The sequence below is a fragment of the Rhinolophus hipposideros genome (assembly GCF_964194185.1).
Source record: "Rhinolophus hipposideros genome assembly, chromosome: 1".
Classification (NCBI taxonomy): Eukaryota; Metazoa; Chordata; class Mammalia; order Chiroptera; family Rhinolophidae; genus Rhinolophus; species Rhinolophus hipposideros.
Genome location: NC_138047.1, coordinates 109,287,645 through 109,301,236, shown reverse-complemented (window position 1 = coordinate 109,301,236; position 13,592 = coordinate 109,287,645). Strand labels below are relative to the sequence as shown.

Sequence of the window (13,592 nt, the reverse complement as noted above, 5' to 3'; positions counted from 1 at the left end):
TGGTGAACACGGGGAGTTCTCAGAATGTGCTGCCTCCCGATATTCCAGCAGCTCTGAGATGGATGCGCCACGGGCCGGTGGGTTCCTGGTTAGGTGTTTGCACTTGTGAACAACGCTGAGCGTGGGCTTTGGGACCTTCCCCGCAGGGCTCCTGTCACGGGCTTCCCTTGCTTACGACGTGATCTAAGCAATCAGTTCTTAACAAGGGGTCTTGGAGCCCAGCTCTGGTGATAGGTGCCAACCCAAAGACGTGCCTGTGTGCTCCGGAGATGGGTGTACGTTTGTGGGTGGTTACTGTACCCCTGGATAAGGGCTGTCCATATGCGTGTGTACGTGTCTATAGTTATCTGTGTATCTCAAGATATAAATATGCAAGGTCTCTAGGAATGCCGTCAGTTCTTTGTAGAGGCTGACTTTTCTTAGACCTGCCAGATGGAGTCGGCTGCGTGACTGGAACGTCTGAGAGTGGGGGGTCATTGCTCATTAAATCCCACTGAGGAAATAGGCCCCCTTGTCAACTCTGAGGAAGGGATTAAGACTTTACATTCCTGAATGTCTGGCAGGTACCAATCATATCCTCAATCCAAATTTATTGAAAATATCATTCATTTGATTGCCAGGGGGGTTTTGTGGGGATTGTTTTGTTTTCCTGGTGATACCAGGAAAGATCTGAACGCAACCAGGGTAGAGTAGTTCCGCAGTGCACTTCAGCGTGTCCTCTCCAGAAACGTGCCCCCCCCCACTGCTGGCCCCGCCCCGCCGTGTGCGCCGGTGGCCTTGCCAGCTGCCAAGTGCCCTTTACTACTGTTTGCTCGCACTTTTGTCAGCAGCGCTGTCCTTTCAGGAGGAAAGGATGACGCTGAAACACCTTCAGACACCCAGAATGTAGCACTGGAGAAGGCCTACACCCAGACACTCGCTGCCGGGGTCACTTCCGAGCCCTTGGGGCCGTGGGCAGCTTCTCCTGGAGCTGAGATGAGCCGTGCTGTCGGTTCCTTGGGTCAGACTCTGAACGGCAGTGACTGCTCGCTGCCTTGCAGGCCCAGCTCCCCTTGGTGGCCGGGGCTGCAGTGGGCTTGGTTGTCTGATTTGGGGGGAGTGGAACAAGTTTCCTCCACATCTGAGCACCCTTCCCAGCATGTGCCCTCACTTGTGCTCCAGCCCTCCTTCTGGGGTGAGTGCCCGAAACCGAGTACCAGCCTGGGTGACACTTGACTTGTTCTGTCCGGGGGTGATGGGTGGGACCCGGAGAACAGCTGTGACAGTCGCTGGCTGGGAAGCTAGGGCTGGGTCCTTGGAGGGGACGGCCCAGGCTGTGGTCTGCGCACATGCTCAGCCGGGAGGGGCCACTCAGAGGGCAGTGACAACTCAAGGTGTCCCGGAAGGTTCAGGGGACATGCTCCCCTGTGAGCCTTTCACTTACTAATGCGATCGAAGGAGCCCCCACCCCGAGTGCTTCTGGGAGCCTCTGGCTCTGGACAGCACTCTGCTCCCCTTGCACACCAGGGGGCGCTCAGGCCTCAAGGACCCGCCGCCGCCGCCGCCGCCGCCGGTGACTGCGCCCTGAGCTAAGGGGCGGCGACAGAGTGGCTGTCTGTGGGGTTTGAGCCACGTTGCACCACCACCCCGTCTCCACCGAGTGGTGAGCCAGCAGGGCTGGGGGGCGCATCCCGGAGCCGGGCCCACACCTGACTGTCTGCTTTTGAACAGGACTGACATGAGATGTATGTTTAAGGTTTTGAAACGGCTGCAAACATTGTACATCTGAATTAAAGGAAAGGAATTAAACCGTGAACTGCTGTGCAAGGCCTGCTTTGCTTCGAGGACCTACACCCTGCTGGGGGAGCAGAGGCTGCTGCTGCACCACACGCCCGACACCTCGGTGGGGAGACCCGCATTTGCGCCCACAGACCACAGCGCGGGGGGTTCTGCTCTGCAGATACGGCTGCAGGACCCGTGCTGGTCAGATGATGTAATCCAGTTACGCAGTGGTTTTTGGCACTGAACCTGCCTCCACATTCGCCCCAGGGCCCTGGGGGGCGGTAGAGGCGGGGTCGGGACTAGAGTGCTCACGCAGAGCCATGACCCAGCCTTTGACCCACTCCCCAGACCCCCAGACCCCACGGCCCGGCTGGCCCCTGTGCCTTACTGGCTGTGGGCACCCGTGCCCCCTGGCCTCATTGTGTGGCAGTGTGTGCCACGCCCATTTGAGCTTGCAAGTCCTTGTCACCTGAGAGCCCAGCGCCTCTGGAAGTCTGCCCAGCTACAGGGCACGTCCTTAGCTCTGGTGAGACCCTCCCGGGGAGCCTGGGTGGTCAGGGCCGTGGTAAACTCGGGGTGCAGGTGTTTCCCACCAACCTGCAGACACAAAATCTCTAGGCCGTAGGCTGCTCAGGCAGGTACTTCGGAAATGCCCATTGAAGTCCCGTGGGTTCCACTAATTTGGTGGGAGTGGTCGGCAGGGCAGTCCCCCAGCGACACTGCAGTGGAGACGAGCACGGGCTGCCCGGCCCTGCATTTGGGTCTCAGCGGTGTGACTACACGTGGGCTTCCCTGAGGCTCTGTGACAGCTCTGCCACCTGCCCTCCTGAGGCACAGGGATGGTGACAGCATTGGTTGCCAGGACCAGGGGGACAGGCCACATCAGCCTCCGGTCTCATCTCAGTTGCTCTAAACATTTGATGGGAGTGACTTCACCTAAATTTGTTTCCTCTGTGACAGAACTCCAGGGCCCCGTGGCCTCACCCGTCAGAGCCACCTAGTTGTAGTCCCCTACCTGGGCCACACTGGGACAGCCAGACCCCGGCTGGCACGCCTGAGCACACCTGGTCTACCTGTCATTTCCAGAAAGAGCCCCTGGTGTGAGTGGGCTTGTTTGCCACACGTCCCCTGCTCGTCCACCACGGCAGAGGGGCCCTCAGGAGAGGGCGAGACCCTGCTTTTCTCAGAGGAAACCCCTGCTTCTGACCTGAGACCCTTGAGCCCTGGGTGTGGGGTGGCCCGCACCTCAGCCCTTGGCAGCGTAGCAGTGGGTCTGAGCGCTGCTGGAGGCAGTGTTCTGCCAGGGCACACGGGCACAGAGGTTGACCTGCTTTGTGGAGTCACGAAGACGTTTGGGAAACCATGAGCATCTCCTGAGGTTCCCATGGGTTTTGGGGCGTCTGTAGTCAGGCTCCTCCATGTGGCTGGATGGCTCGTCCACGGCCTCCCAAGCAGGAAACCCAGGCACCACCCATATGGCCTCGCCATGTCCTGTAGGGGCTCTGGGGTTCTCAGGCCTTCACCCTGCGTGGGGAGGGGGGGCGGGAGGAGCCACTGGCCAGGCCTTCCCTTGTCCTGGCCCAGGGGGCGCTTGGGGTGTGGGTGGGCCCAGGGGAGCCATCAGGCCAGGGTTGAAACCTGCTCACCGAGGGCTCAAAGCTAGGGTCTGGGCTCCTGGTGTACATGGAAAGGGTGATGGTGTCAGCAGGGCCCTCAGGCCCCAGGCGTCCCACGGCTCTGCCCTGCCCTGTTGCTCCCCAGCCTGGACACCTCCCCCCCACACACACACACCTGGTGTGCTTTCCTCCCTTTCCCCAGGCTGGGAGTTCTTCCACCACCAAACTTTCCTACCCGCTGCCATAGGCCCCAGTCACTGCTGCCTGGACCCCTTGAGGGGCTGCCCGCTTCCTGCCCTGGACTCCCACATGGGCCTGACTGCTGCTTCTCCCCGCAGGTGCTGCCGGCTGCCCAGCCCCTAGCCCTTTGCCTCCCCCTCCCGCAGACACTGAGGGTCCCAGCAGGCCATGCAGCTGTGCCAAGGTATGGAGCCCCCCTTCGCAGATGAGGACAGACAGGACTCCCCCCCACCCCCCGGGCCGGCACAGCTGGGTGCTTGGCCCTCCTCACACACACCCAGCTGCTTGTCTCTGGGGGCGCATGAGGGCTCTGCTTCCAGCACTGCCCTCAGGGGTGCTGGGCTTCTGGTGTTCACTGAAACCCGAGAAGAGACAGTTGGAGGTTGGAGTCCAGCCTCTTACCCTGACTCCCTGGACATGCCAGCTGGAGGGCAAACAGGAGGTGTAGGCACCTTTCTGGTGCCACGTGGGTGTCAGGCCCAGAGACACCACATGGGCCAGCTGCTGCCCCTGGGGCAGTGGGACTGGCTGTCTGGGTGTTACCCAGGCGGGGAACCCTAGGGCGGCAGCCATGCCAGCATCCAGCCTCTGCTCCAGCCAGACCCTGCCTGCATCTTTCTGGCCCCCACCTCGTGTGCTCGGGGGCCAGAGACAGCACCAGGGCCACCTGAGGGGCCGGCCACATCCTTTGTGGGAGGAGTGGGGCCTTCCAGTCAGTCGTGCAAACACTCCTGAGTGCTCTGCCCAGGCAGTACAGAGATGCAGGGGTGCTGCACGGCCAGGCGCTGGTGTCACCATGTCCCCAGGTGACCCCTGAGGCCCAGAGAAGAGGGGCTCCCACCGGGAGCTGATGGCAGGGCCGGGCCTTGACCCACATGTGCCCACACCTATCCCACTGCGTTTCCAGTTCTGACCAGGGAGGAGGGTGCCCCAGCCGCCAGCCCATCCCGGGCAGCTCCCCGAGTTCAGCCACCACCAGAACGCTGAGAGTACCATGCGTCTGGGGACGGGGCTGGGCTCCACAGGGCCATCAGGGCCTGTCCAGCAGGTGCCGTGGGCTCGTGCTAATTGGCCACTTGCTGGAGTTCAATCTTCTAACTTTCGAATGTTGATGCCTTTAGGTGGCCTTTGCTCTCTGCAGTCACCTCCGGCTCTCCTGCTCTGGTCTCCTGTCCCCTGGCTGGTCCCTAAGCCCCACTGAGGTGGGGGAGGGAGGCAGCCCTAGCCTCACTCTAAAGCCCACCTTTGCTGACAACCCCCCTCCCATTATAGTCACACTGTCTCACGGTGCCCTCCCAGCCCAGCCAGTGCTGGAGGTCAGTGTCTGTGTGTCCTGGCGCTCAGGACATCGGGATGAGCCTGTCAAGCCCTGACAGAGGCCCACTGAGGCAGGGCCAGGGTTCGACGGCCAAGGACCCCAGCCAGACCCTGGGAACGGTGGGGAGCATTTGCCCAGGCTGTAGCAGTTTGCATTGGCTACGTCATGGGTGCAGAGGACGTGTGACAGTGGGCTTCCCAGGGAGCCTGCCCGCCAGCACGGGGTCAGACCCAGCTCCAAGGCAGCCTGCCTGGGTTCAAAGCCTGGCCCAGCCCAGCCCCTTGTCCACAGGGTGACCTCACCTTTCCAGTCTCTGGGTTTTCATCTGTAAAATGGGAATAACAATAGTGTCAGCCTCCCTCAACAAGAGTGCCTTGAGGATCAAAGTAGAAAACACACAAATATGTCATGTAGAACAGTGTCCAGCGCTCAGAGTGCTCGGTTCTCATTACTGTCACTTTTGCCAGTGTTCTAAACCCGGGGTCACACAGCTGGAAGGGAGAAAGCAAAACAAGCTGGCTAAAGGTGGGTCCAATTGGCAGGAGGGAGAAGGGATAGAAGACAGACCAAAGTCAAGTAGGAAGACTTCAGAGAGGAGGTGATGGCAGAACGGCGTTTTGAAGAATGAATAGGAGTTTGCCAGTAAGACCGAAGGCCAAGTCTAGGTGATCTACTGGGAAGGGAGGGAGGAGTACTTGGGGTTGGCCCCTTCATTTGTACATTACTTTACGCAGCAGGCCTGTACCAAGCCCGTTCCTGTGGGGTACGGGGGATAGAGGGAGCACCCCACCCGGCCAGGGGGAGCAGGCAGGTCTGGGTACAGATGGCGCTGATGCAGGGTGGTCAGGGCTGCTCAGAGCAGGAGGGACTCACACACCACATGCTCCCAGGTGCTATTTGGCCTCAGAAACTGTCCTGGCTCCTCAGCCCACCCCACCTCAGCCAGGTCAGCAGCCAGCCCCACCTGCAGGGAGGGAGACGTGCCCGCAGACGGGCAGAGCTGGGCCTGCTCAAGCCAGAGTCCCACTCGCCTGCCTGGCATTTACACATTTATATTTCCTATCACAAAATATGAACATGTTTGGGGACACGGTGCATGGGGCCCTCGGGTGTGAGTGTTGGCATGTCCTTGGGGGTGTCTGCTCCTGTATCTGCCCCCTCTCTGTCCATTCCTGCCCCTCCCATCCACTCTTGTCTGTCCTCTCTCAGTCTCCCTGTCTCCCTCTCTGTTTGCCATGCTCTCCTCGTTTGTCACACTCCAACTCCCTATCTTGGGCTCTCCCAGGCCCCGAGCCGTCGTGAGCCAGGGACAGACTGAGGTGGGGACCTGGATCCCGCTCCTCGGGCGCCCGGTCAGCCCAGGGCAGGCTTCTGGCTCCATGTGGCCTGGGCCAGACAGGCCTGAAAGCCAGGCTGGGCAGAGGCAGGGCTGGGAGCCTGGGCCGCCGGTTTTGGGCCTGGCCCGTCCGCTGCAATATTGATGGCCCATCACGGTGGCCCTGATTCCTGCGCTTTCAGTTAAAAGGTTTCTGTTGTTGTAGCTTATGCAGTTGCTCTGTTGCTATGGAAACGTGACATCAAAATGACGTTTCCCGTTTAAAAGCTTTTAACTAAATTCCTGCCTGTCAGATGTAGGCCCCATTTTGAGCGCGGAGCTGCCTTCCAGGAGCGGGGCTCCCGCCCGCTGTGGTGTGCAGGCCGCAGCCAGCCTCCCGGAACGCAGTCCTTTAACCCCGCAGGTGCCTCCAGCATGGCGGCGGCCGAAGTACCCGGCTACCTTGTATCTCCTCAGACGGAGAAGCACCGGCGGGCACGCAACTGGACGGACGCTGAGATGCGTGGCCTCATGCTTGTCTGGGAGGAGTTCTTCGACGAGCTGAAGCAGACCAAGCGCAATGCCAAGGTGTATGAGAAGATGGCCAGCAAGCTGCTGGAGATGACCGGCGAGCGCCGGCTGGGCGAGGAGATCAAAATCAAGATCACCAACATGACCTTCCAGTACAGGTAGGGCCTCCGCGTGCCCAGCCTGGAAGGGGCTGGGGTCCCCACTGGAACGGCCCACACATGGCCTGCCCTGGACGGGCCCCACAGGGTGACATGAGAAACCACTGGTGCAGCCTCCCATTGGGGAGGTGGGGAAACTGAGACCCAGTGAGGGCAGGGCTGGGACTGGCACAGGCCGGCTCTCCGGGGAGCCTCTTCCAGGGCCGTCCCAAGGGCACCCTTGGCACTGTCCCCCAGGCCCCCACAGTGGCTGGCCCTTGGCCTACACACTACGGCCAGGAGACTGCAGGCTGCCAGCCCAGGCTCAGCTCTGCAGCAGGGTGGCGGGACGCTGCTGTACAGACAGGGAAACTGAGACCCGAGGCGAGAAAGAGGCTCAGCTCCCGGCCCGTGAGCCCTGCGCGGTCCTGATGTTCATTTTCAGCTCCTCCTGAGCCAGCTGTGAGCACAGCGTCGTGCTGACTTCAGGGTCAGGGAGCGGGTGAGGGCTGATTGGGCAACCCTGGGCTCTCGGGAGGGTCCCACTGTGGGAGGGGCCTTGTTTGTGGAAGGAAGGGTTGGGGCCCCAGGCCTGGCCCCACCTCTGCTTCTGCCCATCCCATGGTGGCCTCGCTTCCCAGGCAGCCTGAGGGGAGCTGCTGGGTCAGGGCCAAACATGGGGCTGCGCTGTGGTGCAGCGTCCAGGGAGTGAGCCGAGTGTGCCTGGCACCTCGGGATGCGTAGGGCCCATGCCTACCTGCAGAGGGTCATGGTCAGGGTGAAGGTCGTGGGCATGCCAGGGTCTTGATGGGGTGAAGGTCAAGCAAGAACTAGAGGCTGTGGGTGAGAGCAGCACCGAGCGCCCCGGGTCCTGTGGGCGGCCTGGGCACAGCTAGGCCTGTCAGTGTCCTGGGAGGACGGACAGGTGTCCAGCGCGTCCCAGGCCTGGCCGCTTTCTGGTCCTCCTAGTGGCCGCCCTGCAGGAAGCAGAGCTGTGCCCAGGGCTGGGTGCAGGCCGGGCCCTGCAGGGCTGCCTCGGGCACCTTGGGCCACACCCTGTTGGGAGCACCCTACCCCCTCCACAGACAAGGAGACGACACCCCAACCTGGAGGTGTGCAGAGGCTCTGCAGGCCCTTGACAACCAAAAACCTGTTTCAGTTGCATCCATCTTACTTTTTATGGCCCTTGCAGGAGCAGGTCCAGAGCCTGGCCCCATGAAAAGGCCCTTTTCTGACCCACAGCCCCGGCCCCAGCCAGGCCGGGCCCAGAAGGCATGAGACACTTGGAGAATTCGTGTTAGGTCCCAGCTGTAGCTCTGGGACGCTTAGCGCTGAGTGTCTGCCGACGCCCCTCAGCGCCTGGTGGGGGGGCACAGCGGTGCTGCTGGCTGGTACTAGCCTCCCCTCTGACTGTAACGCAGGCTCTGATTGGTGTCTGGCGGGTTATTCATTATTTACCCTGGAAGCCTACTGACTCTCAGGGGAAGGATTCAGTTCCATTCCTGGAGACGGGGCATGCGGGCCCAGGAGCCGCAGGAGATGGGGGTACAGCAGAGCGGGCACCTGGGGCCTCCACTCCCGGGGCGGGGGTCAGGGCTGCATGTGTGCACAGCACTTCACAGCTTATCAAGTATGTTGCACCTCACAGCTCCCTTTCACCCAGGGAGAAACTGAGGCCTAGAGCTGGAGAGGGGCGTGGCTTGCACAGCCCTTAATTAACAGGCCAACACTTTGGCTGACTCGTTCTTTATCTGTGTCCTGAGAGGGCCTATCCTCCGCAGGGCGTTTTCTTGTGTTCTCACAGTAGCTCTTTATATATTAAGGTTGTCAGGCTAAGGCAGCCTGAGAAGGAGGCCGGGTCCCGTGGAGCATGGTTTGTTAGAATTCAGGGGCCTCCCATGCTGGGAGCAAGTCTTTTCTTTTCTCCAAGGAGTGGGCGGGCTTGCGTGGAGCCGAACAGAAGTTGGGGCTCCAGAGGGGCTGGAGGGGAGCCCCAGGCGGAGGCTGGGTGTGGGCCCAGGCCAGTCTCGCCCCTGCACCCAGCACTTGTGCAGCCTTACAGGGTGACGGACGGCTGTCCCGTGGCTGGGAAGACGGGGCAGGTGTGCTCTTCCCCATGTCACCTGTCCCTGGCTATCTGCTGAGGACACGTCACTTGGTGGGTGCTGCTGCCAAGGCTATTCCCTGCCATGGCTGGACTCTGCTCGCTTATTTCTTGGGGGCCACTCATTCAGATGGCCAGTCCATTATATCTAGTGACCAGTGGCCACACTCTGGTCGGGAACCCATGTTGGGAGACAGGAGCCATCAGCCACGGGGCACTCTAGCTCCAAGGCCTTCCCACATTTTGGAGGAACATGGGGCAGGGAACATGGGGGACCACAGGCTGAGGCTGGGTCTGATGGGGCAGAGAGCATGCACCCGCCCCCTTGTGGTTGCTTTCCTGGCCTGGCAGCCCCTTGTCCCCATCCCTCCCCTCCAGAGGATGGCCTAGGACCAGGGCCCGTCAGCATGGGAGGGCAGGACGCAGGGCCTGCGAGCCGCTCAGCCCCGTGCTGGGCAGAGCTGCACTGTGCAGACCCTTGGCTCGAGGTCTGCGTGGGGTGGAGGAGGTCAGGCAGCGTGAAAAGGGGTCCTGTCAGGCCCAACCACACTGCATCTTGATACCTTCAGCCAACACGCTATCTGGGTAGCTCACTATTTGTCAGGCCCTGGCTATTGTCATTAAATCCTTCCCACAGCCATGTGAGGAGCTCACTTTCATCATCCCCATTTTACTGATGTGAAAATGGAGGCTCAGAGAGGTTAACAAACCTGCCCAAGGTCACACAGCAAAGTGGTGGGGCCAAGACAGACTCAGATCTGTTGGACACCGAAGCCTGTGCTTTTAACTCCGGCGGTTCTCATTCCCTGGGGCATCTTCTTTAGAAAACTGCATTTTTCACGTTACGGTATTTTTTGTTCGTGTTGCACCCTTTATTACATCACGATATTCTATTCCACGTGTGTCTTATGTTTGATTACGGCACGGTGTTGTACCACGGCTGGCTGACTGATTTAGAAGCAGTGTTTGTTCATGGCAGAGAGTAGAAACTACAGCACATGAAAGGCAGAAACAATAGGAGTCAGCCCAAGGTCGCGGCACTGACCGTGACCTCACTCACGTTTGGGGCATGTGCTGTCGTTTCACGTCCAAGGCCGTGTAGGTCCCACGCCTGACTTCTTTCTAAGTGCAGTGTCACCTTGGCCCTGGAGCCTGGCCGATTTTTCTGGGGTGGCCTTTCTGGCCAAGAGTGGCTCCTGCCCGTGCCACGTGGCCCCCCGGGTCCCAGAGTCCCGGTGTCCCTGCTGAGGGCCGGGCGGGACGGGTGGGAGCAACTCTGTTTCTCACCCTTGGCTCTTGTGTCTCTCGTTTCAGGAAATTAAAATGCATGACAGATAGCGAGTCCGTCCCGCCCGACTGGCCCTATTACCTAGCCATTGATAGGATTCTGGCCAAGGTCCCTGAGTCCTGCGATGGCAGACTGCCAGACGGCCAGCAGCCGGGGCCCTCCACGTCCCAGACCGAGGCGTCCCTGTCGCCGTCTGCTAAGTCCACCCCTCTGTACTTACCGTATAACCAGTGCTCCTACGAAGGCCGCTTCCAGGACGATCGCTCCGACAGCTCCTCCAGCTTACTGTCCCTTAAGTTCAGGTAGTGTGTGTCCCCTTCTCCTGCCCCACCACCAGTGGGGCCAGGAGCCCATTGTCCAGACAAGGGGCTTTAAGTGGTGAAGGTGGCAGCTGTTGTGCCAGTGGCGTCCTCTGTCATCCCTGGCTGGCTGCAAAGCATGAGGGGGTGTGTGAGTGCGTCCAGGTGCAGCGAAGCCCCAGACACAGAGGCTTCAGATGGGAGGGCCTCAGACAAGGGGGTCTTCAATAGGGGGGCCTTAGACAGGGGAGCCTCAGATGGGGGACTCTTAGACGGGGGGGCCTTGAATAGGGGGCGCCTTGGACAGGGGGGTCTTCAATGGGGGGCCTTAGACAGGGGAGCCTCAGATGGGGGGCCTCAGATGAGGGGGCCTTGGACAGGGGGGTCTTCGATAGGGGGGTCTTAGACAGGGGAGCCTCAGATGGGGGGCTCTTAGACAGGGGGGCCTTGGATAGGGGGGCCTTAGACAGGGGAGCCTCAGATGGGGGGCTCTTAGACGGGGGGGGCTTGGACAGGGCGGTTTTAGACGGGGTAGGGGCCTCAGATGCAACAGCCTCAGACAAGGAGTCCTTAGATGGGGGGGGGGGCTCAGACGGGGTGGCCTCAGACGTGACGACCTCGGACAGGACGGCTCATACAGGAAGGCAGCTAGTTATGGAAGCATGGGCTGTCCTGTCCACAGACTGGGTTTGTCTCCTGGCTCCATCACTCTTTAGCTGTGTGGAATGTTCTTGACTTCTCTGGGCCTCAGTCTCCCTCTATAAAATGAGGACAAATCAGTAGCTTTTCCATGGATGACTGGGAGTGTCAGAGGAAAGAACAGACTTGGGCACAGGGAGGAAAGCCAAGCGCCCAACACCAGTGTGCCCTCCCTGCCTGCCCCTCAGCTTCTGGCTTACTGACTCCCCGTCACCCCAAGCAGACCCCGCCCTGGCGTCCCCCTTCTCTCTGCCCTTGCTGGGTCGGCTCGTCCTCGCAGTACCAGGGAGGGGGTGCTGGGCCGAGTCTCCAGTGTGCTTACAACCGGCTGCAGTGGGTGTGCCCGTCCCTTCTGCTGTGTATCACATGCTTCCTGCCACGTGACCCTGCCCTCAGGATATCCACACCTGTGTGGTGTGGGGGCTGGGGCCAGAAGAGGGACATTTGGGATGGGCTTTCAAGGTTGAATAGGAGTTGGCATTTTGGGGAAGTGAGCAGGAAGAGTATGGATTTGAGCCATGGCCCTGCCTCTCCCCCAAGCCCCAGTCTTCAAGTCTGTCAGATGGGGTGGAGGAAGGGAGGCATCTCTGGGGGTGTCTCTCTGATTCTGACACCTCTGATGTTGGGGCTGCAGTTCTTTTGTCCAGTGCCCCTTCCCTGGAGGGCATTTTTCAGCAAAGACCCCAGGCAAAAATGTTGTTTGCTGACAGCCAGACCGAATTAGCAGGGAAGCCTGAGATTTATGGCCAATTGTTTCTGTGGATTGAGCCCAGTTCCCAGACTCACAGCTACCCCAGGCGTTGCACCAAGGCTGGGCAATTGGGACCCAGAGCTCTGCTCTCCCACCCTGAGGTTGGCTAGGTCACTGTCCTGCTCAGAAGCATAGAGCTCAGACTGGGAGATGGGCAGGGCCTTGGGGTCTGGTGGGATTGGGCAGCTCCCTGCCCACCAGTGGGGACCAGTTAGACCAGGGGTACCCGCCACCCCACAGCAGGGAGCCCAGGGGAGAGCCGTGGACTTGGGCTGTCTTTATCTCCTGTCCACCAGAGATCCCGGCCCTGGGGAGGGAGGCCTCGGCCCTGGGTGCATGTCTTTCTGCCCCCCCTCCCCAGCCCCTTCCTGCTGGGACCTGAGTTTCCCCATCTGTCCAAGGCCAGCCCAGACTGGTCTCCTCTGGCTTCCCGGGAGAGCCACACTGCCCAGCACCCCAACCCACCCAACCTTCTTCTTAACTCCACCCCTGAGTCCCTCCATTGTGCCTGTGCCAACCTGCATGCCCAGCTTAGTGGGTTTGTGGGTGCTCTCGTGTTCCCCATCCCCTGGATTGTGGGTGTTTGGAAGTCCTGTGACTGGGGCCATTGGGTCTCAGTGGACGGCAGAGCTTGCGGCCACCGTTGCCCCCTCACATGCATGGATGGTGGGGCCCTGGCCAGTGGCCCAGCTCCCCGAGGCCTGTTTTCAGTTTATCCAGTGGGGGGGGGGGCTGGGAGGGTCAGGTGGGGCCCTCGTGCCCGCTGTTCATGCACTGGCGCTCTCTTCCCAGGTCGGACGAACGGCCTGTGAAGAAGCGCAAGGTGCAGAGCGGCCACTTCCAGAAGAAGAAGCTGCGGCTGCTGGAGGCCATGTTGGATGAGCAGCGGCGGCTGAGCCGGGCCATGGAGGAGACGTGCCGCGAGGTGCGCCGTGTGCTGGACCAGCAAAACATCCTGCAGGTGCAGGGGCTGCAGCTGCAGGAGCGCATGATGAGCCTGCTGGAGAAGATGATCGCCAAGTCCAGCGCCTAGCTGCCGCTCCGGGCCGGGACCCCGCAGGCTCTGGGGACCCCGCAGCCCCGTGTCCAGCAGTAAAGCCCCTTGGACACAGCCAGGGACTCCAGGGTAACTCTGGGTGAATCCCCAGTAAGGACGTGCCATTATAGGGTCCACCGTAGTCACCATCCATGGTACTTGAAATGGCTTCTGATAGTAAATGTGTGATTTCTCCTTCCCACCTGGAAGCAGAGCTCACTTCCCAGGCCCGGGGGGATGCGCCAGGTGGGTTGGTCTGTTCTGGAAACAAAAGCAAATGCAAACAGGTCAGGCTTGCTCGCACCTCAGCGAAGGAGGGGGCCGGTCTTCTCCCTCAGCCGGGTCCGCGTCTGCCCTAAAGTAACCTCCGACACCCAGCAAACCCGGCCCGCCGGTGGCCTTCCAGCGCCTTTTTATTCCTGTCCCTGGAACGCCAGGGGTTGCCACCACCTCCTCAGTGAGAACTCTAATAAAGGTAATGACGCCTGCTCACATGC

The 13,592-nt window shown here is 60.6% G+C and overlaps 1 protein-coding gene across 4 annotated transcripts; it reads left to right on the top strand.

The window, feature by feature from the left end:
- The first annotated feature begins 967 nt into the window (after positions 1-967).
- MSANTD1 (Myb/SANT DNA binding domain containing 1) lies at positions 968-13,592 on the top strand. 4 transcript variants are annotated; one of them, XM_081072566.1, is made up of 5 exons: positions 968-2,861; positions 3,716-3,801; positions 6,728-6,939; positions 10,337-10,612; positions 12,852-13,295. In XM_081072566.1, the coding sequence occupies exons 3-5, from the start codon at positions 6,770-6,772 to the stop codon at positions 13,090-13,092; spliced, it is 687 nt and encodes a 228-aa protein (XP_080928692.1). In that variant the 5' UTR covers positions 968-2,861; positions 3,716-3,801; positions 6,728-6,769; the 3' UTR covers positions 13,093-13,295. The 4 variants fall into 4 exon arrangements, with proteins under 4 accessions (XP_080928692.1, XP_080928689.1, XP_080928690.1 ...); XM_081072563.1 differs by having other exon boundaries at positions 1,345-2,861; positions 6,675-6,939; positions 12,852-13,592; XM_081072564.1 differs by having other exon boundaries at positions 1,726-1,882; positions 6,675-6,939; positions 12,852-13,590.